The sequence below is a fragment of the Trichosurus vulpecula genome, chromosome 4 (genome assembly GCF_011100635.1).
Source record: "Trichosurus vulpecula isolate mTriVul1 chromosome 4, mTriVul1.pri, whole genome shotgun sequence".
Classification (NCBI taxonomy): Eukaryota; Metazoa; Chordata; class Mammalia; order Diprotodontia; family Phalangeridae; genus Trichosurus; species Trichosurus vulpecula.
In genome coordinates this window covers 136222647-136249904 of record NC_050576.1, presented here as the reverse complement: position 1 = coordinate 136249904, position 27258 = coordinate 136222647, and the positions used below count along the sequence as shown (strand labels likewise).

General features: G+C 37.8%; 1 protein-coding gene across 1 annotated transcript in view; it reads right to left on the bottom strand.

Moving 5' to 3' along the window:
• The window catches only part of ADSS2 (adenylosuccinate synthase 2), a 60162-nt gene that overhangs the window by 25113 nt on the left and 7791 nt on the right, over positions 1–27258 (bottom strand). Inside the window, 3 exon segments of the mRNA XM_036755210.1 lie at positions 10103–10153; positions 14795–14863; positions 16024–16126. Coding sequence (XP_036611105.1) covers positions 10103–10153; positions 14795–14863; positions 16024–16126 — 223 coding nt within the window.

Here is a 27258-nt window from a genome sequence, read left to right as displayed (position 1 = left end):
GGGTGGGGGAAGGTAGAAATGGGGAGAAAATTTGTAACTCAAAATCTTGTGGAAATCAATGTAAATAACTACAATATTAAATAAAAATGATATAAAATTTTAAAAATTGTCAAAAGTCAAAAATAAAAAGTTGTAGAGAAAAAGAGTAAGTAAGCAGATGAATTGTGTGAACAACAAAAACTCCCACCTAGGTTGGTTTAACTATTGCAGTGCTCAGGACAAAGTTTATAATCCTACTGCATCACACCATGAATATTATTATCAGTTCTGAACACTGCACTGACAAAATAGTGTCCAGAGAAAAACAAGCACAATAGCTCTGGAAATCCTGTCATCTGAGAAATGGCTGATTGAACTAGGGATATTTAGAGAACACTTGGGTTAGGGAGGAAATACGGCATTTAAAGTGAAGAAAATTTGGGAGATTATCTAATCTTAACACTCTTATATACTTAGAGGTAATGACTTTCCCCAAGGTGGTGCAAAGCTAGTAAAAGCTGCAGAGGTGAGTTTAATGCTGAGATTTTTGCCTGAATTTTTTTTTAAGAGAAAAAGAAAGGAACTTGAGAACTTAGGCCAGGGAGCCTGACTTCAATTGCTGGTAAAATTCTATTATTAAGGGAATAGATCAGTTAAGTGTTTAGCACAATGCTTGGCACATAGTAGGTGCTTAATAAATGCTATATTCCCTTCTACATCTATCTAGAAAAGAAACTAGAGATCACAAAGAGGCTTCATAAAGAATATTAACCTCACTTTTTTTAACCAAGTTGGTAGATAGGTAGATCAGAGGCTATTAATTTCGCATTCTAACAAAGTATTTGAAAAAAGATCATTCATACTAATCTTGTGGAAAAGATAAGAGTTGTAAGCTAGATTATAGTAACAGTCTGATGACTTTTGTAACTAGCTAAATGGGAGACCCAAAATATAGTTGCTAAATGATTCTAAGTGCCCAAAAGGATACTCCATCTCAGTTCTCTAAGACTTTGCAATGACTCTCCTTCATACCAGGAATACTCTTTCTCACTTCTATCTCTTAGAATAGCTGGGTTTCCTTCAAAATTCAACTCAAAAGCCATCTCCTGGAGAAAACCTTACTGGGTCCATTCCCCTTCTCCCAGCTGTAAAAAGCCTTTACTTCAGAGGTTACCTTCCATCTATTCAGTGTGTACCTTGTATATACTATCAACTAATTTTCATGTTGTGTTCCCCATTAGAATGTAATCTTCTTGAAGGCAGGGGCTGTTTTTGCCTTTCTTTGTATCCTTAGCACTTAATACAGTGAGTGACTGGCCCACAAGTACTTAATAAATGCTTGTTACTTGAAATCACCTTGGAAGGTCTCCAAAGGAGTACTTCATGGAGTCCTGTTTGACCTTATGCTTTTTAATATTTTTATCTATGACACAAATAAAGGAATACCAGACTTATAATTGACACAAGGCCAGGAAGTATAGCTAACATACTAGTGACATGCATGAATCAGGATTCAGAAAGATTTGAGGTTAGACAGACTAACCAACAGGCCACATAGAATAAGATGAAGTTAATAGAGATAAAGTTATAAAATCAACTAAGTCCAAGATGGAGGAAGCATGATTAGATAGGTTTGTCTGAGAAGACTATGGGTTTAAAAGGGCTAAAAACCAAATGCATTAACAAGGTAATATGGAGGCCAAGAAAACTAAGGTATATTTAGACTGCATTGAAAAGAAGCGTATAGGACTAGAGGTGAGGTAGCCTTTGTAGGACCGACTCTTGCCCTGGTTAGATCATCGTATCTAGAATACTGTCTTCTGTCCATTCTGCTTGCCAAAGAAGTTGCAAAGAAGCACATTTAGGCTTGAGTTAAGGAAAAAACAAAGCTATCTAAAAGTAGAATGGATTGCTTCATAAGGACATGGATTCCTCTTCACTTAGGGTCTTCAAGCAAAAGCTAGATGACAACTTGTTCGGTATGATGGAAAGTCTTGTTCAGGTATAGTTGAGGACTGGATGACTTGAGGTTCTTTTTTTCGAATCCAAATCATCTTTTCTACTAAATCATCATGTTTAGTTTCCAAGGTGCATCCCGAGTCAAATCCCTCCCCAACCAATTACAACTGTTGTCTTCACATTTTTTAAAGGTTGTCATGTGGAAGATGAACGCACCATTCTGAGCAGAACTAGATGGAAGGGCTTTCTAACAAGAGCTGGCCAAGGACACAAATGAGGAGATTTAGGCAAGTCAAAAGAATGCTAACTGGCCTAGGAGGAAGAAGAGCATAGTATGAGTTCCAGCTTTTTTTAGGCAAGTAACAACTTCTCAATTTCCTTATTCATAAAATAAGGATAATATTTGTTTAGGATCATAAGAAAAATGTATAACTCAAGCTACTAAAGAAATAAAAGCTCTTCATTATTTTCCAAAGTAGTAAGTTTCCTGTCAACAAAGGTGTTCAAGCAAAGGAAGAATTAGTATTTCTGAGCAATGTTCTAAAAGGCTTTGCTTCATTGAGTGAAGGTTCAAATAAATTCTCTCTTAAAATCCAGGTCCCTCAAGGCTAAGACTTAGCTATAATCTGTCTTTTTTAATATAGTTATTTGTTTGATTTTAAAAAGCTATAAATTAAATCCTAGGAATATTTACAGTTAACAAGTTCCCTTGGATTCTTTATTTCAAATTCCTTTTGAAATAAATAAAAAGCGACAACAAAGATACAATTTTGTGCCAAGATCAAAGCTTGTGAAAATCATCATTCTGTTTGCACCAACAGTGAAAATTAGGAAGTCTCAGGAAAAAAAAAATCAGTTTTAGCACGAGGACCACCAATTTTATCTAGGCATTTAGTATACCTGCTTTTCCCACTAAAATATTTATATAATTATGGCTTCTTGGTAGCTTGTTCCTTCTCTAATCATAAGAAACTTTAGACAACAAAAGAAAAACAGACACTTTGATAGCCAAAAAAAAGTTTATTTTTTTTAATGTGACACAGTAGTGAAGCAATGTAACCAGAAATGATAGATGAACTGGATCATACTATCCAAAATTAACATACTTCAACAATACTGAAAATATTCTTTATCCACTCTGGTCCCTCCAAAGACAGAGTAAATGAGAAAAGAGAAACAGTAAAGCAACAAACCAAAGCAGGAAGGCAAAGTAGTCCTTCACATGTGGTTCAGAATGACTGTTAGCTGAGCCTTAGAACTCAGGTGGCTGCACTACCATTGCTCTAGAGCTGGGGTACTTAATGTTTTTATGTCTCGTGAAGCCTATGGAATCCTTCTCAGAATGATTTCCTTTGTAATCCCCTCTGTATTTTATAACAATTAAACTGAAATAAAATCATAAAATAAAAATATCTGTAATACTTATAAGCACCCTGTACCCAGAAGTGAGTGCAGTGGCTTTCTGATCGACCACCACAAAATTTAGCAGCACTGAAAAAGGCTTTCATATGCACCTGGTCTCACCATTCCTATACAGCAATAGAACACTTTGCTCCTCCAATAGCCAGTGATTATTGCCAAGGAATGCAATCACCTACAAAGGCAGGGGATTGATGTGAAAGGGAGGCTATAACTACAGTTATCCAGTGTTCAGCCCATCTGGGTTTGGGAAACTGCTGCCTAACTTCCAGGCTGTATGTCTGAGAGAAAAGACAAAGGAAGAAAAACAGCAAGATTCACCTCTTTTCTAATACTGTTGCTGCTTTTATGTCTGCACTTTGGGATAAGAGCATATCAGTTCTTATTCCAAAGAACTCTCTAGGTTCATCATTCAACTCCTAGAAACTTTAATAAAGTTTCTGCTCTTATGATGGCTAAGTTATAATGGCTGACCATAAATTATTTCTATCAATAAATAAATCATGAACAAGATATTTAATAATTTTACAAAACAAGACAGTTGTTACTGGTGGCCTCTTCTGGCTTGTGAACCACAGTCATTCCTGTGAATAAAGATTTATACATGAAAATTATGATAGCTATATAATGAAGGTCTTGGGTTTGCTTTTATTTAAAAACATGAGATAAGTTTCTACACTAAACTAGCTTTTTCACATTCTGATACATATATGAAAGTTAAAATTCTCAACTTTTCAGGGGAAGCTGATCCAGAAATTTAGATTTGGACACTAATATTTAATTAAACTTTCAAAAATACTATTCATAAAAACTCAAAAAATGTTAAATATTACAAAATAAGCACTAAGAGATTTGAAAATGAACCAAGAAGTGGTGGGCAACTTGCTCTAAATCTTATTGTAATTCACAGGAGAGTTAAACAACACCTCTCCGCGCCAAAAATTAAGCCTCAATAATGAAACCGGCTAATTTAGTAAACAACTAAGTTATAATAGGCACTGAAACAGGGTGATGCTTTTAAAATTTGGATAAAACAATGTGCAACCCAAAATATCCAAATCTCTTCAAAAGATCTTTGCAGGCCTTTCATGGATTTGTGGGCTTTTGACTAGTTACAAACGTCCATACAATAAAAAAAAATTGCTTATGTTTATATAGCTTTAAGGTTTACAAAGTGCCTTAAATACATTGCCTTATTTGATCCTCATACAAAACTGTGAAGTACATAGTATAAGTATTAGCCATATTTTACTAGTCAGAAAACTGAACCAGAGCTGGTAACCTACCCAGGTCAAACAACTACTACACAGCACAGTCAAGAGTCAAAATTTGAACCCAGATGCTCTAAGTCCAAGTCCTGTATTCCTACTATGACTTTAATGGAACACCAAAACTAAGGAGTTCATCCCACTCAACCTCCCTCTTCCTATTAAGGGTGCTTTTGGTATCTGGTCAGCCAGTGTTTCTTTATTGCCCTAATATTTTTAAAGAACTCAAACTCAGGTTCCTAAAGATTTTTTTGAATTTTATTTACTGATTTATTTTTAAATAAGCAAATTCTTTAAATTTATTTTGAGTTTACAACATTCAACAAATTTCCTCCCCCTCTCTACCCTCCCATCCACCAAAGTGGCATGTATTTTGATTGCCCCTTTCCCCAGTCTGCCCTCCCTTCTATCACCCCATTCCCCTCTCCCAAACTCCTTACTTTCTTGTAGGGCAAAATAGATTTCTATAACCCATTGCCCGTATATCTTATTTCCCAGTTGCACGTAAAACAATTTTTAAAAAATTTTTAACCTTTGTTTTTAGAACTTTGAATTCCAAGTTCTCTCCCTTCTTCCCTCCCCACCCACCCTCCTTGAGAAGCCAAGCAATTCAATATAGGTTATACATGTATCATTATGTAAAACATCCCATAAGTCATGTTATAAAAGACTAAGTGTATTTCCCTCCATCCTATTCTGTTCCCCTTTATTCAGTTTTCTCCTTTCACCCTGTCCCTTTTCAAAAGTGTTTGCTTTTGACTACCTCCTCCCCCAATTTGCCCTCCCTTCTATCATCCCCCTTTATCTCCTTCCCCCCTACTTTCTTGTAAGGTAAGATACCCAATTGAGTGTGTATATTATTCCCTCCTTAAGCCAAGTCTGATGAGAGCAAGATTCACTCATTCCCTTTCACCTAACCACTGTTCCCTTCCATTACAACAGCTTTTACTTGCCAGTTTTATGAGAAATAATTTACCCCATTCTATCTCTCCCTTTCTCCATCTCCCAATATATTCCTCTCTCAGCCCTTAATTGTATTTTTTAGATATCATCCTTTCATACTCAACTAACCCTGTGCCCTCTGTCTATATATAGGTATATTCCCTTCAACTAATACTGAGAAAGGTCTCATGAGTTACAAACATCATCTTTCCATGTAGAAAAGTAAACACAACAGTTCAACTTTAGTAAGTCCCTTACAAATTCTCTTTCCTGTTTACCTTTTCATGTTTCTCTTGATTCTTGTATTTGAAAGTCAAACTTTCTACTCGCTCTGGTCTTTTCATTGAGAATTCTTGAAAGTCCTCTATTTCATTGAAAATCCACATTTTGCCCTGAAGTATTATAACTCAGTTTTGCTGTGTAGGTGATTCTTGGTTTTAATCCTAGCTCCTTTGACCTCCAGAATATCATATTCCAAGCCCTTCAATCCCTTAATGTAGAAGCTGCTAGATCTTGTGTTATCCTGATTTTGTTTCCACGACACTCAAATTGTTTCTTTCTGGCTGCTTGCAATAGTTTCTCCTTGACCTGGGAACTCCGGAATTTGGCTAAAATATTCTTAGGAGTTTTCTTTTAGATTCCCAAAGATTTTGCAGGAAATCTCAAGAACTCTTTATTCATCAACTCTCCTCAAACTTTCTATACAGATTCATTTGGTTCATTTGTTCAGTTAATATTTAACCATTTTAAAAAGGTCTCTGAGCTTTTACCAGGGCATAAGAGAATACGTACTACAGTAACAGGATTTATAATTCAACACACACAGGCATACTGTCTTGTTTTCTTGGGGAAATGCATAAAAGAGGTAATACAGACATTTCAAGCTTTAATTAGGTAAATCTGACTTATTAACATCACTTGCACTCAATATCTAAAGCAAAAAGGCATCTTAAATATTAGGATGATCCCCCAACTCCTAAAATGGTTATCATATACTGCACCCATTTGGTGATTCTGACTCTTTTGCAATGTGATTCAGATGCACACACTAAAAATATAAACTGAAATTAACATGTTTCGTCTCATTCATAATCTAGTTACAGCTTTTAATTTCAAATGCAGTTTTAAAATTATAACTGACACCAGAACAAAGATGGAAAGTATCAGGCATTAATTGGTTATCAAATAAAATTTGACTTCAGACCATTTTTCTAAAGTAATGTAGTCCATCATATCCTATTACCAAAGAATGCAGTCCCTAGGAAATATAAGATATTAATAAGTATATATGGGTATACAAAGGTAGGGGAGATACAAAAGATACAAACCCTAACCAAAATGAGCCAATAATCAAAAGTTACTTCAAATGAATAGGTTCTAGACAAGGAAGACACAAAACATATATCTAGATGTCAGTCTGTAGGCCGTAAGTGCCTGTGTCCATGTACCACCTCTGACATACTAGCTGTGTGACCTGAGCAAGTCACTTTGCTCCTCAGTGAGACAGAAATATAAAACAACTGAGAAGGTACTGACATGCACTTGTAGGAGGAATTCTTCACCCAGGTTTCTTATCCAATGATATCAAAGGTCCCTCAAGTCCCTATCCCTATGTCAAGTCTTTATTTAATTGCTAAGTTGAAGGAGGGACTATTTGGGATAATAGAATTCTTTATTAAGGCAAATGAAATATCTACTTAACTCTTGGTTATATAACTTATTAATAATAAAATACTTTACCTATAAATATTGCTTTAGATTCCAAAACTCCACTTTAGCCAAAGGAGGTAACAGTAAATACTCTGACCTCTTTAGAACATAAAGTTAATAATTTATCATTGATGACTTATATTACTATGAAGCAAACAATATTATGTTGGAAAGATTGTCATGCTTCAGTAAATTCCCCCTAAAATGAATACTTATTGTCTTGGATGAATTGATTTGGCTCACCAATTCATAATGGTAAGCAACTGCTTATACTGCATAGCTGGCATATTAATGAAAACGTTCTCTAGAGCAAATGTTAACTTTTTATGTCATGGACCTCCTTTGGCAGTATGGTAAAATTTATAGACCACTTCTCAGAATGTTTTTAAATACTGACAGTTCTAGCTTTTTGTAAATGGACCATTCTGCATACATCTACATAAAGCGATTTTTACATAATGTAGGACTTGGGGAGAAGAAGGAAGCAGGAAGGGGGCAGAGCACACAAGAGGGTGGGGGCTGGGGACAGAAAATGGAGAGTGGAAGGAGGAACACAACAGGGCCAGGGCTGGGGCCAGCCATATGGGGCCTTGACTGGAAATGAGAACAACACATGGGCAGGGCAAGGCAAAGATCTCTTCTCTTGGCATGGAGGTCTCAAGATATGCCCATGATTCAGCAGCCATTCTTCTACTTTCACTTGGAGAGTTTTATTTTTTTAGGGTTGCTGGGTTTGTTTGTTTTTTTTGGTGGAGGGTGAAAAGCCACAAAGCCAAGGAGCAGGAGTAGGGAGAGAGAGGAGACAGAGGGAGACAGAGAGAGAGAGAGAGAAAGAGAGAGAGAGAGAGAGAGAGAGAGAGAGAGAGAGAGAGAGAGAGAGAGGAAACAGTACTGTAAAGTTAACATGGTGGTTTTTTTGAAACCAGGATTTTGTTCAGGACTCTTTATATAAAATCAAATTTGCATAATGTGAATTTATGTAAAGTAAGAACTGTCTGTACATAAAATAAAGTACAAAGGACTACTGTTAACCTTCAGTCATTTCAGTCATGTCTGACTCTTTGTGACCCCATTTGGGGTTTTCTTGGCAAAGATACTGGAGTGATTTGCCACTTCCTTCTCCAGCTCATTTTACAGATGAGGAAACTGAAGCAAACAGGGTCCCCAAAGCTAGTGTCTTAGGCCGGATTTGAACTCAGGTCTTCCTGACTCCGGGCCCATTACTCTAACCACTGTGCCACCTAGCTGCCCCTTACATAGCATTACAAAGGAAATCAATTACATTGAGTAAATTATTCAAAAATTTTTTAAAAGTTCATGGACCCCAGGTTAAGCATACCTACTTTAGATTAAAAACAATACTGATGAAATATAAAAATAAAAAAAAATTGATAAAAATGTAAAATTCATTCAAGTTTTCACACATTACAGAAAAACTTTTACAAAGTTAAATTTGGATTTATTTCTTAGTTTTGTAGATCTAGGGCCCTAAACAATATGAGAAAAAATCGGGGCCTTTAAATAAAAATTTTTAAAATGTCTTTCAATTCAAATAAAAGTCAAAGGTGAAAAAACACTTCCATTTTTAAAGTGTTTAATAAGGGGACTCAAGGGTACCATTTTACTGAATTATATCTGACCTCTCTATATTTTGCTGCACAACACCCAAGTTATAAGAACAATCTTGATTAGAGTAAGCTGGCCTATTTCAAAGGCAACTAAGTTAGGGGGAAGAAAAACAGAGCAGTAACTCTGTAACATAAATTACTCTATCTCTAGGTAAAACTTCAGCACCTTGGATCATACAGATATTTTCTTCGAATATGTGGATTCTTTGGTTTTTGTTGCTCTTTCCTTTTCCATACCTCTCATTTCACTGTCAGGATTGCTAATTAGTTTTAAGAGAAAGTGGTAAAAAGAAAAAAAACCTTTAATCATCTTTGAAGCTCAGCATTTTATTACTGGCAGAAACATAGAATTTTAGAGTTAGAAGGAAGCTCAGAGGCCAGTTATATCCAAAAACAAATCCTTACATACTGCCAAAGTGGTCACCCAAAATGTGCTTACAACCATGCTTGAAAATTTAAGAAAGAGAAGTGTTCTACCTTTTCAAGTAGCTAATTAATCTACAATAAGTCAAGTCAATAAGTATTTCCATTTATTAAGTGCTTCTTGTGTTCCAGGCACTGTGCTAAGCACCAGTGATAAAATGAAAAGCAAAAGTCCCTGCTCTCATTTTTGGCATTTGAAGGGTTTAAAACAGTAGCAGTGGGGGAAATGGAGTTGATAAAGATAGAGCAGAAATAGCTGAGATGCATTTAGGGATTCAGCTGAGATTATGTAACATAAATTTCTTTGAAATCAAAATTTCATGACTTCCTCAAATGATTCTCCAGCAATCTGGGAAGAACAGCATAAGCATCATATGACAGAGATTACCCAGAATTGATATTACAGGTCCTACATGGGATATCCGCAGTATTACTCAGGAGATGGTACAAAAAGTACCTTTGATAAGCAACAAAATATGTGCAACTGTTTTGAAAGGGGTTCTCTTAAGTTAATTTAAAGATGTTCCTCTCTTTTGTTTAACCCCAATAGTCTACAATAGTTAAAATTTACTTCAGTCCTTATCAAATGATCACAAATTTCAAAATTGATAAGGTTTTTTATATTGGGACTTTAATAACTCATGCTAGTCTTATAACCTACTACCAGTGATAACTGAGAGTTAGCTATTTAAAATATTCCCAGACACGGTATGAACGTTAAAAGAGTTAGGTCTCCAGTTAGAACAAAATTAAATGCAATAATGCTCCACTTACCAATATGAGCTCTGTCAGAAATTATAAGCCTTTTTTCCCAGCCTTCAAGACCTAGAAGCAACAAAAAGGAGGAAAGTCAGATTTAGATCAAATATTTGTTTTAAAATAATTCTTGAAATGTTTTTAAAAGCAGAATGAAGTTTCTCCCTACCAAGCCCAAGACTGTGCTTTTAACAATGTATCCCATTAAAAGAGTTCCCCAAATAGCCAATGAAGCATAGAATGATGCAGCTATTAATGAATATTAGTGCTCCCCTAGAACACTTTTATTTTATAGATAAGAAAACTAAGATTTGAAGGGAACTCCAAACACCTACCCCAACAACTTACATCACAAAGTAGATGTGAACTACGAAGGGAGATAAGTCTTCTGAAATCTTAAGAAATTTTTTTTCCCCAAAAGGTGCTTAAAGGAGTGACTCTAAAGAATGGCTGACTTTTAAATACTAAGACTTCATATTCACACAAATTATTATTGTTTCTGGGAGTACTTATTCCGCTGTTGCTGTCATGAAAACCATTTTTTGGAATCCTTCCCCCTTCTCCTCCTAAAAAACCCACGTACACAAGTATACCATCTTGTTCAAATTTAAATGTGGAGGCTGGGTCAAACATTTTTTCACCAGGGGCAAGAGTCTGGAAAAGAATCCACCTTTCTAGATCATCTGGTAGTTTCCAACTCAGCAAGTATTTTTTTTTAAATGTCTACTATAAAGCACTGTGCACAGGGATACAGCACAGGGATACAAAAAACTGCCCTCAAGGAGCTTTATTATTCTACTACTTCTTGGGGGTGTGGGGTGGGGTAGAAGACAACAACATAATAATTTTTAAGAAGTGATAAGAAAGGAGAATCAGAAAAGGTATTCTCTGCAAGTTTGGATGTGGCTTGAGCCTTGAAACAATCACTATACCCAAGGGGCTTATGTACTATTGGGGAAAACAAATATCAAGAGAATAAATATAAATAAATATAAGGTTGATAATTAAATAATAGTTAGGGAAGTATCCCTCTATTGGGGAGGTAATACAGTACAGTGTGAAGTTATGCTGGCTCTAGAGTAGGAATCTCTAAGGTCAAAACCTGCCTCTGACAGTTTCTTCCTATGTGACCTAGGGCAAGTCACTTAAACCTCCCTAGGGCTCAGCTGCTTGTAGTAACACACTACCTTTGTTTAAATTGTTCACCGCAGGCCAGTGCCTCCTACAAACAGTTTTGGTTCACAACTAAACTCCATGGTTCTCAATGATTTCCTAATTGCTAATATGTTGGGACTAAAGCTTTTTCTCAGTCCTGATCCTTCTGGACTTCTGTGTAATTTTTGATACTGCTGATCATTCCTCCATAGTTTCCTTTCCTAAAACATCATCTATGCTTAGTCAGACTGGTTCTCAGAAAATAATCTATTACCAAGAATTTTCTTAAAGGCTTTGCCACAGTTGATGCCCAGCTGGCATAGCCTTTGAGAACACAAGGTTACGCCATGCATCCATGATGAAATATCTGAAGACTTTATGAATCTATGTGTATTATTTCTTTCCCCTGCAAGACAGGTCTTCTTATTTATACAATAATAAGTCAAACGAGATGGAAATATACCAATTTCTATAATTTTATCATTGGCTATTATTTTAAGCAACTTTAAGATATTAATTAAATGCATTTTAAATGTAATAACCAACTTCCGGGGGCGGAGCCAAGATGGCAGCTGGAAAGCAGGGACTAGCTTGAGCTCCCCGCCGAGTCCCTCCAAAAACCTATAAAAAACAGCTCTGAACCAATTCTAGAACGGCAGAACCCACAAAACAGCAGAGGGAAGCAGGGCTCCAGACCAGGACAGCCTGGATGGTCTCTGGGTGAGGTCTATCCCACACGGAGCTGGGAGCAGAGCAGAGCCCAGCTTGAGCAGTGTGGACCAACCAGACCAGGAGCCGGGCGGAGCGGGCCCTAGCGCCCTGGATCAGAGAGCTGCAGCAGTTACCAGAATTCTCAACCCACAAACACCAAAGACAACAGAGAAGGTTAGTGGGAAAAGCTGCGGGAGTGGAAGGAGTTCGAGGTTTGGCCACCGCCCCGGGGGCAGCTACAGCTGCAGTTGCTTCCAGCCCCAGGCCCACTTGGTAGGAGGAATTAAGTGGTGGATCAGTGCAGGAGTGCACAGCCTGCTGAAGATCTAAGTCCAGTCCGGGTTGGAAGTTCTTGGGGAAGGAGGAGTGCTGGTGTGGCAGAGCTGGCGCATCCCCCCCAAACGTGGAACATAGAACTCTTTAGTCTACAAGCAGTCATACCCCGCTGAAAAACTCAAGGGTCAAGTTAGTTGGTTGGGAATATGACCAGACAGTGAAAACACACCCAGATTCAGTCTCAGACTTTGGATTCTTTCTTTGGTGACAAAGAAGACCAAAACATACAGCCTAAAGAAGTCAACAAAGTGCAAGAGCCTACACCAAAAGCCTCCAAGAAAAACATGAACTGGTCCCAGGCCATGGAAGAGCTCAAAAAGGATTTGGAAAAGCAAGTTAGAGAAGTAGAGGAAAAACTGGGAAGAGAAATGAGAAGAATGCAAGAAAACCATGAAAAACAAGTCAATGACCTGCTAAAGCAGACCCAAGAAAATACTGAAAAATACACTGAAGAAAACAACACCTTAAAAAACAGACTAACTCAAATGGCAAAAGAGCTCCAAAAAGCCAATGAGGAGAAGAATGCCTTGAAAGGCACAATTAGCCAAATGGAAAAGGAGGTCCAAGAGACCACTGAAGAAAATACTACCTTAAAAATTAGACTGGAGCAAGTGGAAGCTAGTGACTTTATGAGAAATCAAGATATTATAAAACAGAACCAAAGGAATGAAAAAATGGAAGACAATGTGAACTATCTCTTTGGAAAAACCACTGACCTGGAGAATAGATCCAGGAGAAATAATTTAAAAATTATTGGACTACCTGAAAGCCATGATCAAAAAAAGAGCCTAGATATCATCTTTCAAGAAATTATCAAGGAGAACTGCCCTGATATTCTAGAGCCACAGGGCAAAATAGAAATTGAAAGAATCCACCGATCGCCTCTTCAAATAGATCCCCAAAAGAAATCTCCTAGGAATACTGTCGCCAAATTCCAGAGCTCCCAGATCAAGGAGAAAATACTGCAAGCAGCCAGAAAGAAACAATCTGAGTATTGTGGAAACCCAATCAGAATAACCCAAGATCTGGCAGTTTCTACATTAAGAGATCGAAGGGCTTGGAATACGATATTCTGGAGATCAATGGAGCTAGGATTAAAACCAAGAATCACCTATGCAGCAAAACTGAGTATCATGCTCCAAGGCAAAATATGGACTTTCAATAAAATAGAGGACTTTCAAGCTTTCTCAGTGAAAACACCAGAGCTGAATAGAAAATTTGACTTTCAAACATAAGAATCAAGAGAAGCATGAAAAAGTAATCAAGAAAAAGAACAAGAAAAAGAAATTGCAAGGGACTTACTAAAGTTGAACTGTTTTGTTTACATTCCTACATGGAAAGATGATATATATATATATGTATATGTATATATGTGAATGTGCATGTATGTATATATGTGTGTGTGTGTATATACATACATATATATATATATATATATATATATATATATATATATATATATATATATATATATATATATATATATATATATACAGAGAGAGAGAGAGAGAGAGAGAGAGAGAGAGGACACAGGGTGAGTTGAAGATGAAGGGAAGATATCTAAAAGAAATAAAATCAAATTAAGAGATGAGAGAGGAATATATTGTGAGAGGGAGATAGGGAGAGATAGAATGGGGTGGATTATCTCACATAAAGGTGGCAAGAGGAAGCAGTTCTGTGGGAGGAGGGGAGAGGGCAGGTGAGGGGGGAATGAGTAAATCTTGCTCTCATCAAATTTGGCCTGAGGAGGGAATACCATACATACTCAATACCATACACAGGAAAGAAGAGGGAAGAAGATAAAAAAAAAGGGGGGGATGATGGAGGGGAGGGCAGATGGGGGTGGAGGTAATCAAAAACAAACACTTTGGAAAGGGGACAGGGTCAAGGGAGAAAATTCAATAAAGGGGGATGGGTTGGGAAGGAGCAAAATATAGTCAGTCTTACACAACATGAGTATTGTGGAAGGGTTATACATAATGATACACATGTGGCCTATGTTGAATTGCTTGACTTCTTAGGGAGGGTGGGTGGGAAGGGAAGAGGGGAGAGAATTTGGAACTCAAACTTTTAAAAAGAGATGTTCAAAAACAAAAAACAAAAAAAGTTTTTGCATGTAACTAGAAAATAAGATACACAGGCAATGGGGAGTAGAAATTTATCTTGCCCTACAAGAAAGGAAGGGAAAAGGGGATGGGAGGGGAGTGGGGTGACAGAAGGGAGGGCTGACTGGGGAACAGGGCAACCAGAATATACGCCATCTTGGAGTGGGGAGGGGGTAGAAATGGGGAGAAAATTTGTAATTCAAACTCTTGTGAAAATCAATGCTGAAAACTAAATATGTTAAATAAATAAATTTAAAATTTAAAAAAAATGTAATAACCAATCTGTATTTTAAAATTTGTACTATAAAGAGCTATACTTCAAACAAGACAGAAGTTACTGTCAAATTCAGCTAACACTTCATCTTGAAAAAAATCTTAAGTTTATTACAAACCTAATTCTTACCTTTTCCCTTTTGCACATTTTTCTCTGCTTCTTCAAATAATCCTGGTAGGTGAATTACCACACCATTTCCTGAAAAAACAAAAACATTTAAACTACAACTCAATCTCAGGTGCATTTTTTAAAAGTAGAATAAACTGTGATTATCTAGAATGATAGTGGAATGAGTTACATGAGTTAGTCAAATATTCTGGTTATGAGTACTACATATACCTTTCATAAATTACCAATTTTCGAACAACCAGAATATACTTAAATATATTTAAAGCTGAAATTAGTATAATTAGGAGAATTAACTGCTACTTGTTAATACTTCCCTTACACCAATTCCTGGGAGAAAAGCAATATGTATTTCAGATGAATTAGCAGATGTTTATCAATCAGTTGGGTTGATCGTGAATTTTTAGTAGAACTCTGAAGGAGAAATGTCAAGGCCCGGTAAAGGATGGTAAAAAAGATTTTCTAGGCTAGATAGCTTGAGTCTGATGGCTTTGATCACAGAATGTCATAAAGAGGTAGGATATAGTAACAAGAGGAGGGGAGGGAGGAAAGTTAAAAAATTTCAAAATCTGATTCATTAGACTATGGCAACAGAAAAAAGAAATCTTATAATAAAGTGAAGTTATAACAAGCAAGCAAAATCTTGTAATAGGCCGACCCAACATTTATCTCCTAAATGTTCAGTTGCAAGGACTCCTCTTACCTTTTCCACTAAAAGAACCTCTCCAAAAAGCTTCTCCTCGCCCACTCCTCCCTTTTCCTTCCCCATTTAGAAAACCTGGCTGTTGCAAATAAAGTCTTCAGCACAAATTCTACATCTTAAAAAAAAAAAAAAAAAAAAAGATGAAGTGACCTTTGAACAAGTCACTTAACCTTTCTGGGCAACATTCTCATCTATAAACTTAAAAGGGGCTTGGACTAAATTTTCTTTAAAGTCCATTTCTATTCTAAAATTCTATGATTCCCACACCCTTTTTTGTATCACAAGAAAAATTAATTTATTAACAATGATTACAATCAGGTACAAACAGCATTCCAAAGCTACTGTTCATGATCTTGATGAAAACAGTAACACTAAAAGAGACTAAGGGAACAAAAGTAGATCTCAATTTAATGATCAGTATCATAATCAAATACCACAAAGGATCAAAAGACAACTACAGAATCATTTTTCTGAGCATTCAAAGTAGAAAACTAACCATCCAATTGTTAGGACAGCAAAATATATTTACCAATGAATGCAGTGACATTTGGATTGATGATCCCACTTGGTAAGAGATGAAAGTCATACTCCACAGAATCCACAACAACTGTATGGCCAGCATTGTTTCCTCCCTGAAATGTACATTTTAATAGGAATTATTTTGCTGATCCTGAAAATTAAATCTGTATTATAAACACTTTGCTATAAATGAGGTATTTCCCAAATATCCAATATCTCACACCTTCTACAAAATACATTCCCAAAAATGTTAAACCAAAAAATTCCCGAACAGAGCAATTACAATTGATAACATTTTACATTTTTGCTGCTTACTATTAACATAAAGGACATAAACATTAACAATTTGGAATCACTGTGTTTCCACCATAGTTGACCAGAGTTTAACTTTTTTCAGGTTGTCTTCATTTACATTTTTGTATATATTGTTTTGACATTGCTTTCTTTACTCTATTAACATATTTCACCTTCTTTATGTCTCTGAATTCTTCATATTCAATGTCCCTTAAAACAATATGCCATTACTTTCATATACTATAGTGTGTTAAGCTACTTCCCAGTTGTGGGAATTGTTTGTTTCCAGCTATCTGTAATTACAAACAATACTACTATGAATATTTTTACATATGTGACTTTGGGAAGGGTAGCTTATCATTCTTAGGAGCACTGATCCATTAGGATGGGTGGGTCAAAAAGTATAAAACATGTAGTAACTACTTGTACACTTCCAAATGGCTTTCCAGAACAGTTCCACCAACACTGAATTAATGTGCCTGTCTTCCAAGAATATTTCCAACGTTACCGTTTTCCATCTTTGCCAATTTGATGGGAATGAAGCTATTTTAACAAGCATTTCTGATTAGTGATTCTGAACACTTGTTCTGTTCTTCTGAAGGCTGTTCACATCCTTTGAACATTGTAACAATCTGAACTCCCAACTGGACAGAAGATATCATGTATTTGTCATTAATTTCTAAGTTTTGGAACCACAGAAAAGTTCTTAAAGGTAAATTATTCAGATTTATAAAACCCCCCTCTACCTGCCTTAAAAAAAAAACCCTAATCCCAACTATTTACTAGCAAATGGAAAAGACCTTTCCAGTCTTCTTACTTCCCTCCATTTACTCTGCAATCCCATGACACTGGCCTCCCTTGTTCCTTGCACACAAAACTCTATTCTCTGGCTTCTGAGCATTTTCATTTGCCTGTCCGCATGGCTGGAACTCTCTCTCTCCTCATCTCTGCCTTCTAGTTAACCTGGCTTCCTTCAAGTTTCAACTAAGTTCTCTTCTTCTCTGAGGAGCTTATCCCAGTCCTCCTTAGTCTTAGAGCTTCCCCTGAGACTGTCCTCAATTTATACTGTATATATGTATGTTATTTGTACATAGCTGTTTGGAGGTTTTCTCACCCATTAGACTGTGAGCTCCTTGAAAAGAAGGAATAGTTTTTGCATTTCTTTATATCCCCAGGAGTTACCAGAGTGCCTATCACATAGTAGGCACCTAATATATGTTGATTTGATTGACATGTCTCCAAGGATTACAAGATCTAAAGACTTGAAACCTCAGAATGTCACCGTGTTCAACATGAACAAGGTCAAAAAAAAAAAAAAACCCTTCTACAAAATTCAGCAAATTGTCATCTTAGCCTGTGCCTGAAGAATTTCAAAGAAGGAATTCCATTAGCTCATGAAGGATTCAATTCCATGTATGCATAGTTCTAATTATTAGAAAGTTTTTCTTTAAATCAAGCCTAAATCTGCCCCTCTGAAATATCTACCACTGCTCCTAGTTTTGCCCTCTGTGGCAAAAAAAAAAAAAATGATAACTCTGAAATATTTCATCCAATCCTTCCACACAAGCACACTTGAAGAAAGCTATCCTGTTCCCTCAAAGCCTTCTTTTCTCCAGGCAAAACACCTCTTAGTTCCTTCAGCCAATCATAATATAGCATATTTTAGTCTTTGCACAATACTGCCACCCTTGGACTATTAGCCTTTTGGGCAGGCACATAATTTTTTCACCCACTGAACTTTGGGTTCATTACGTATGATCTCTAACAGGTAGCACAGATTTCCTCCCTTTTTGCTCTACATTCTAGGTATCCTCTTTCTTTTTTTTTCTTCAATTTTAAAGTTTATTTTAATTTTCGACATTCATTTCCACAAGATTTTGGGTTACAAATTTTTTCCCTATCTCTACCCTCCCCCTCACCCCAAGATGGCATGTAATGATTGCCCTTTGCCCAGTCTGCCCTCCCTTCTATCACCTCACTCCCACCCCCAACTCCTTACTTTCTTGTAGGGCAAGATAAGAGTTCTATACCCCGTTGCCTGTATATCTTATGTTTGCATGTAAAAAAACAATTTTTTTAAACATTTGTTTTTAGAACTGAGTTCCAAATTCTCTCCCTTCTTCCCTCCCCATCCACCCTCCTCGAGAAGCCAAGCAATTCAATATAGGTTATACATGTATCATTACGCAAAACACTTCCATAATAGTCACATTGTGAAAGACTAACTATATTTTCCTCCATCCTATCCGATCCCCCTTTATTAAATTTTCTCCTTTGACCTTGTCCCTTTTCAAAAGTGTTTGCTTTTGACTACTTCCTCCCCCAATCTGCCCTCCCTTCTATCATCCCCCTCCTCTTATCCCCTTCCCCCCTACTTTCCTGTAGGGTAAGATACCCAATTAAGTGTGTATGTTATTCCCTCCTTAAGCCAAGTCCGATGAGAGCAAGGTTCACTCATTCCCTTTCACCTACTACCTCTCTTCCCTTCCATTACAACAGCTTTTTCTTGCCACTTCTAGGTGAGATAGTTTTAGGTATCTTTTTTCTTTACATTGCTTCCTTGTCTGATTCTTCTGTAGGAATGGAAATTAGAGAAGTGACCAAGTGGACTTACTAGAGTTGTGGCTAATATCTATCCAGATTAGGACATAGCTCAGGAAAAACTCACTGGACATAAACAAAAAAAAAATTGCAAAAGAATGGCAGATATACCTGAATTTCCAAGGTATTCAACAGACAATGTTGTAAAAGATGGAGAGAATATTTTATCAACTGGGAAGGACAATTAAATTACATCTTCAGAAAATCACGATGTGTACACAGAGGAACCATTTGTCCTATCAACAATTGATAAAAGCTTCCAGGTCACTTTAAATGGTTAAAAATGAAGTTATAGTAAATTCCACATGCCAAAATCTACGGGTTTGTCCAAAAAGGTACATATAAGATATACATCCATCCCATTCAATTTGTCCTAATGAATGGCTAAGGTAGTACAGGGGATAGAGCACCTCAGACACTTGCTATGTGATCCTGGGCAAATCCTTTAATCCCTACTTACCTGTTACTCATCTGTAAAATGGGTACACACTGGAAAAAGAAATGGCAAACCTCTCCAGTAGCTTTGCCAAGAAAACCCCAAATGGGGTCCCAGAGAGTTGGACACAACTGAAACAACAACAAAGAATCCCTAATTCCCAACTCTGACTCACTGTTATTGAAATCCTAACCCTTTAGTGCCAAATACAATCTCTGATTTTTTGTCTTTGTACCTCCAGTACACAGATATAATGCACAGAACATGAGTGCTTAATAAATTCTTGCAGATTGATAGTACATATACACTAATAAATAAAAGGAATCTTGGAGATCCAAATCAACTGGTGCATTTTAAAAACACAAAAGTAAATCTCAGAAGTTCTAAGTGACTTTTGACAAGGTCGCAAAGTTAGGACTCAAACTCAGGTCTTCTGAATTCATATCCAACATTTGTAATACTTTGCACTGCAGTCATACAATAGTTTTAATTTTTCATGCTAAATTTAATCTCAGCACTAAAGAAACTATGTCTCATACCTGATAGCCCAGCACAATGCCTTACATATAGTAAGTGCTCAATAAAACTATCTTGAATGTTTGTGAACAAGATCTCCATCTAACAGTACTTAGTAAAGTATACCATGTGGCTACTTGGAAAACATTTGTTGACCTAGAACATATTTATTTCAGAATGTCAGTAATGGGAGTGATGACAGTACTAATAACAACAGACAACAGATTATAAAAAATACATATATATATGAAACACACACATAGATATACCCCCCACACACATACTCTCAAATATGTAAGCATGAAGAGAATTAACTATCTAAAGAACTATGATATCAAGAACCCAATTCTGTAACACAGAGGTTATTTTTCCTTCTGTCAAATAAAGATTGAAGTAAACTGCAATAGTTCAAGAGTTTATATCGTGGATCAGGTTCAAAGTTCCTAAGAATTTATTAATCCCCTACCTAATGTGTCAGGTCCATGAGAAGCTCACAATCTAATGGGAGACAATAAGCAAACAAATGTGTTCTAACAAGCTATACAGAGGGAAAAAACTGGAAATAATCCACAAAGCGAAGGCACTAGAATTGAGGTTCAGGAAAGGCTTGATGGAAGCCAGGAAAGCCAGGAGGTTCTGATGAGATGGAAGAGCGTTTCAGGAATGGGAGACAGCCGGCAAAATTTTGAAGAGTTGAAAGATCCTGTGTCTTGTTTGAGGAACGTCAAGGAAGCCAGAGTGGTAGGGAACAACATGTGAAAAGAATGGAAAGGTGGGGGGGGGGGGCAGGGATGCTAGGTTGTGATGGGCTTTGAAATGCAGAGAAATTTGTATTTGATTCTAGAAGGATATGGAGCCACTAGAGTTTTCTGGGATAACCAGTGCTGGGAAGTGTGATCAGAGGGCCATATAATTAGGATGAAACCAGGTCTTAGGAAGTACAAGAAGATGGAAGGAGTGAAAAAGAAAAAAGTTTAAGATAAAAGCAAGTTATGGAAGGGGTTGTTGGATCTAGAGTGGGATGTGGGCAGATAAGTTGAGGAGAACAGAATCAGCAAAAAAGAAAAAGAAATGAATGAATGAGAAATGGCATTTGTACAATCCTGGCCAGGGGTAGAGAATCACTGGGATGGGAAAATTATGACAGAGTAGAATACTAACCATTGAGGAGAAAAAGTTCATGTACACTGTCAGTGACTGAAAAGAAATCCACTGAGGAAGGAAAACAATTAGACCGTGTTCCCCTCAATGTTCTACCTTGTGACAGTAATTGAACTCCTCAACTGAGTCCTTTGAGGTCCAAAAGCCTCACCTCACAACAGAAATAAGCAGATGAAGATACACAGCCTGGAGGACTGGATAGGAAGCAGGAACTGGCAATCTAAGGTAGATTTGTTCAGGAAATAGCCTCAGGAACACTTGTAGGTGGTTTGGGGGAAAGACAAAAGCCCCCAGAGGTCCTGAGGCCAAGATGTGAGATTGAGGCACCCTAGGAAGAGTCAGGAACAAGGAAGTCAAAGGAGGAGGGCTGGACTGAGGCTGATGCAGGGATGAAGACAGAAGGCATAGGTAGACAGGCTAAATTCAGGACACCTTGGAACATCTCAAGGGGAAGGTTGCTCAGGCCAGCTAGGACTGGGTCCCTATGAAGCAATACTCATTGGGAAGTGGCAAAGGCAAAACAAAAGCCACAGGTGCCTGGCTAGGACTGGATCCAGGTGAGATAGGCCTCCCTGGGAAGATCCAGAGACAAAAACAAGGGACACTGCTTCACAAAAGCCTTAGCCACCAAGCTCCACTTTATTCCCTACTCTATGTAGAACTCTTCCATAGCTTGTTCTGTTCACTGCCTTGGCCTTGCCCCTCCCTCAAAGCAACATTTCAGGAACACTAATCTATACTAGCACTATACTATCTGTTAAGCTTGCCTTCAGCAATAAAAAAACAAAAAAGGTAAGCTTAGTTACTTCATAGTTGTCCATACCTGCACACCAGTTCCCTTCAAACCCTAACCAGCTGTTGTCAGTTTGCAGAAGGCAGAAAGAATTCCCAGGTAAGAAACTCCCTCTACCAGTGCAGGCTGAGTCTTTCTCTACAACTTAAAGAGTATTAGAGAGCTGCTTTAAGCACTAGAGACTAAGTGACTTGAACTCAGGTCTTCCTGTCTACCAGGTCAGCACTCTTATTCACTATACCACTCTTGCTCTCAATATCAACAATTTATTAATTCACTAATAATAAAATTTACCAAATGACTAGTATGGGGGAAAAGATTTTAAAAAACGAAAGGGATGGATGTAACTTATAACAGAGGTAGAGAAGACAGGACTTGTCACCTGGAGACAAGAGGGAACCGCAAAAGGAGTGAACCTTGGAGAACACCTAAGACCAAAGGGATCTATCAATTATTTTCCCCCTAAGTCCTTTTTATTTATACAACATAACCTTTAGTAGAGCATGAGCCTGGTTTTCATATTTGTACTAGAGCAGTGGAAAGAGCCTGACTGTGGAGACCCGGGCTCCAAAATCCTGCCTCTGATGATTACTAACTGTGGCATGCTACCTGTGTGATCTTAAGTAAGCCTCTACCTTCCTGTGCCTCCGTTTTTTCATCTTTAAAATGAGGGGATTCATCTATATGGCTGCTAAGGTCTTTTCCAGTTTTAGATCTATGATCTATGAAGCTAGCACATAATAGGTGCTTGTGGACTGAAATGAATCCCTGTGGAAGGAAGAAAGGAAGAGAGGAAGGAAGGGAAGGAGGGAGGAATGAAGAAAGGAAGGAAATACTCTTAAACCAACTACTGCATTTGCCAACTGATCCAGCTCAAACTTTTGAAAGTACAATAGTCTATACTTCCTTATCTAGAATCAGGCTCAACCCCAAATCTGAGTGTTTGAAACAGGCAAATCCAGAGGTCTTTTCTCTCAGAATACCACAAAAACATTCCCTTATAAAAAAAGAGAATTAAACAAACCAACTGACACTGCAACATAGCATGATGGCAAACTCCATCAGCCAGTTAAGAGAAGGAAGGTACATTTCTTCATTGTTTCTCCAAGGCCAAGATTGGCCCGCACAACCGGAGTTTGGGACTTTTTTGTGTGCGCCTTTCATTTTTTTTTTTTAAAGAGGTCATTCTTTGCCTCATTTCTTATTGAGCCTTAATAGGTGAATGGGCGTTACCTCAGTCCAACTGAGACCCATTAAAGACCTTAGCTTGATAAGGCCAAGGTCTCCCTCTGCATCTTGGGGCATCTCCAGTTGTCCTGATCTATATCTTGCCACCGTACCCAGGGTGATTTTGCACAGCCCTCCATCACTTAAATCCAATTCACTTTCCTGTTGTGGCATCACTTCTCTGATGCCATGGTCCTCTTCAAGAGCAAAGCACCAAGAGCAAGCCTTTCAGGTATATTACTGTAGTTGCTGTTTCTCTGATTCTGCATCAGGGCTTACAGGTTTTTGTCTATCAGTCAGTCAATAAACATGTACTAAGTGTCTACTATTGTGAGGCACTGTGCTAAGCACTGGGGATAACAAGAAAAAGCAAAAGACTGTCCTAGCCCCTGAGGTACTAACAAATCTAATGAGGAAGACAACATGAAAACAACTCTGTACAAACAAGCTAAATACAGGACAAACAGGAAATCATCAGCAGAAGGAAGGCACTAGTATTGAGGAATGATTGGGAAAGGATTCCCATAGTAGGTAACTTTTTAGCTGGGACCTGAAGGAAGCCAAAGACACCAGAAAGTGGGAATGAGGAAAGACAGCATTCCAGGCATGGGGGACAACCAGTAAAAAAAAAAAAATTCCCAGAATCAAGAGATGAGAATGTCTTTTTCAGGGAAAAAGCAAGGAAGCCAATGTTAGGGATGAAAGAGCATATGGAGAGCAGTGTAAAGAGTTAAAAAACTGGAAAGGTGGAGGGATGAGCACCAATGTTATAAGGGGCTTCTGAATGCTAAAGGATTTTATATTTGCTCCTGGAGGCAATAGGGAGCCCCTGGAGTTTACTGAGTAGGGGGTTGTCATTTCTTAGAGCACAATAATATTCCACTGAGTTCATATGCCACAACTTATTCAGCCATTTCCTATTTTGTTTCCAGCTTTTTCCTACCAAAAAAAGTTCTATTATTAGTATTTTGGTACACATGAAATCTCTCTTCTGGTATGTGGCCTTCGGGGGCGGAGTGGGGTGGGGGTGTGGGGTGTTAACCCAGCAGCATATTGTCTGGATCAAAAGAATCCCAAATTGTTTTTCAGAATGGCTGGACTAATTCACATATCCTCCAACAAGGGCTCTCTTTTTTTTTTCTTTGGGGGGGGGGAAGAATTTCACAGCGCTGACCACTTCCTTCCTCATTCCTCTAGGGCTCTAACCTCTTCCTTAAGTTTCTTTCTCTGAACTCCACCCCCTTCTTACTGTATTTTTTTTAAAACTCTAGCAGAGTAGGGGAACCTGTGGCCTCGAGGCCACAATGTGGGTCTCTAGGTCCTCGAGTGCTGCCCTTTGACTGAAATCCAAACTTCCTCTTAATAGAAGGATTTGTTCTGTAAAACTTGGACTCAGTGAAAAGACCACGCTCGAGGACCTGGAAGGCCACAGGTTCCCCACCCCTGCTAGACTCTTTTCAAGCTCTTTCTGAAGGGAAGAGGTTAAAAAAAAAACCACATAATTTTTAAGATTATACACTCAAAAAACTCCAAACTCAACATGTTAAAACTACTCTCTCTATCCTCTGAATCTGATCCTCCTCCTCCTCACTTCTCTATTATTGTGAATGGAACAACCAATTCTTTGGTCACCCAGATGCAAAATCTTTATCTTATCTCCCTCACTCTTCTCTACAATTCTTTCTCATTCATTCTTTTTTCTCTCTTTCTCCCCTCACCTTTCTCCTTCCCTCCCATTCTCATCGCAACCAGCCTAGACCAGGCCTTTATAAGTTCTTGCCTAGACTACACTAGGGCAGCTAGCTAGGTGGTGCAGTGGATAGTAGATACTGGGCTTGGAGCCAAGAAGATGAGTTCAAATCAGGCCTCAGACACTTACTGCATGACCCTTGGGTAATCGCTTAACCCCATTTGCCTCAGTTCCTCATCTGTTAGATGGGGACACACTAGAGAAGGAAATGGCATACCACTCCAGAATCTTTGCCAAGAAAACCCCATGGACAAAAAGTCCAGGAAGTCATGCAGAGTCTGACAAGACTGAATGACTGAACAACAAGAAGATTACATAAAGAACTTACATGTCTCCTCCTTCCTAGTCTCACTACCCTACAATTTTCTAATTCCCAATTCTCAAATAATCAAAAATTTTCAACAGGTTCCTCATCCTGACTTGAGGAAAACAGTATCTAAACCCCTTAAGGGGGCATCCCAGGCCCTCCATAATTTGGCTTGAACCTACCTTTCCAAACTTTTTATATTACTCCATGTTTTGTTGAAAAACCTCTCCCAAACTTTCCCACCTCTGCAACCTTTACTTCAGTTTTACACACATAGATTCCTAACACCCCCTACCCCAATTCTAATTACTGAAATCCTACTCATTCTTCAAAACCAATGCTTGCCTTCTCTGGTCAAACACAAATGCTGCCTTTTCTCAAAGGGGCTTGTCCTTCCCTTACTCTGAATTCTCACAGTACTTTGAAATGTGTCTCTCATCCATTTAGTGTCTATTTTGCCTAAGTTATTTGTTTTTGTAAAATCAAAGAATATTTGACAACATCCTTGTGGGAAGAACCTGTCATATTTATCCTTATATTCCCCTCAAGGCTCATCTAGGGCACTTTTATCCTGTATCCACCCATGTGGATTTTTCTCCCAGCAACCCTGCTTATTTTGTGCTTCTCTTGTCCACATCCTCCAATATACGCTCCACAGGGGATGTTCCTAATGTCTAGGGGTCTTCCTTTTAGCTCTTAATAATGCCTATATATGAGTTAAACACATGGCCATCTACTGCTTACTTTTAAAAATCTCCTCATTTAAGAAAAAAATGTCATATATGAATATCATTTAAAATTTCTGAATCCCTCATTTCCTTCAAAGGTCATTTTAAGCACCATCTTCCAGCACACAGTCTTTCCTGATTCCCCTTAGCCATTAGGGCTTCTCTTTCTAAAAGTCCCTTGTCTACATATAAATATATAGGTTGTCCCCACAGATAGGCTGTAAACTCCGGGAGGGCAAGGACTGTTTGTTTTTGCACTCTTTACCTCTAGCACAAGGCCTGGCACATAATAACAATTTGATACTCAACTAAATGAATATAAAAACTAAGATATGAGCATTTGAGTAAATTAAAGTAAACCTAATCCTCAAACCACCCTGATCCTTAAGGGGAAAATTTAATGACACAAAATACCAAGACTTATCTCAATACAGGTTACATTCTGATATAACCAATTACTAAATTTTGTTACATGACTTGAGAAGTGCAGTTAATTTTAAGCATGTGTCTGTGATTCTGAATTAAATTCGCTGAACTTGTCTCAAGTTCACTACAATTTAAGTCCACTGTATGTTCACTAAGTGGATGACTGACCAAAAAATCACTAATATTAGATAACATCCTGGTCAAGTAATACAACAACTTTTTTAAAACCAATTTTCTGCCCAAGATACAGGTATACAGATAGAAAAACAAACCTAAAGGAAAGGGCAACTTTTTTTGAGTCTGTGAGATGAACACAGGACAAGAAAAAAACCTGAGAACTTAAACAAGAGGGGGAAGCACCTGAATACAATAGTGAGTCAAGTTTTAAAATGTAAAATATCCAACTAAAAAAATCCCCCATTATTCACTTTTTTGCTCTGCAGGGGCTTTAACACATCCAGATAGCCAGGGTCTGATTCAATTAAGGGAAAAAAATGACCATTCATTTTGTTCTTTTAACTAATACTAGGGAGATTGTGTTTCTCTCAGCTACAGTTAGGGAACTCTTACCTTACCTATGATTTCTAAAAATCCTAGGAAAAGGTTTTCAACTAACTTGCTAGAGTTGATACAGGTATTAAACACACCCCTAGAATCTAAATTACTCTCACACATACTAAGTATCTTATGCTTTCAACTTCTTTTCTTTAGATTTTTTTTTTTTGGCAGGGGGAAGGCAGGGCAATTGGGGTTAAGTGACTTGCCCAAGGTCACACAGCTAGTAAGTGTGTCAAGTGTCTGAGGCCGGATTTGAACTCAGGTCCTCCTGACTCCAGGGCCGGTGCTCTACTCACTGCGCCACCCAGCTGCCCCCCTTGCACCAGAAAACTTGACTTCTCCCTGAAGACACTATCCTTAGCCTCTCCAGTCCTGGATGCACTTTCTCTCAATGCCCCATCAACTGCCTGCTGGGTGTCCCTACCAGATGTCCTGCAAGCAACTCCAT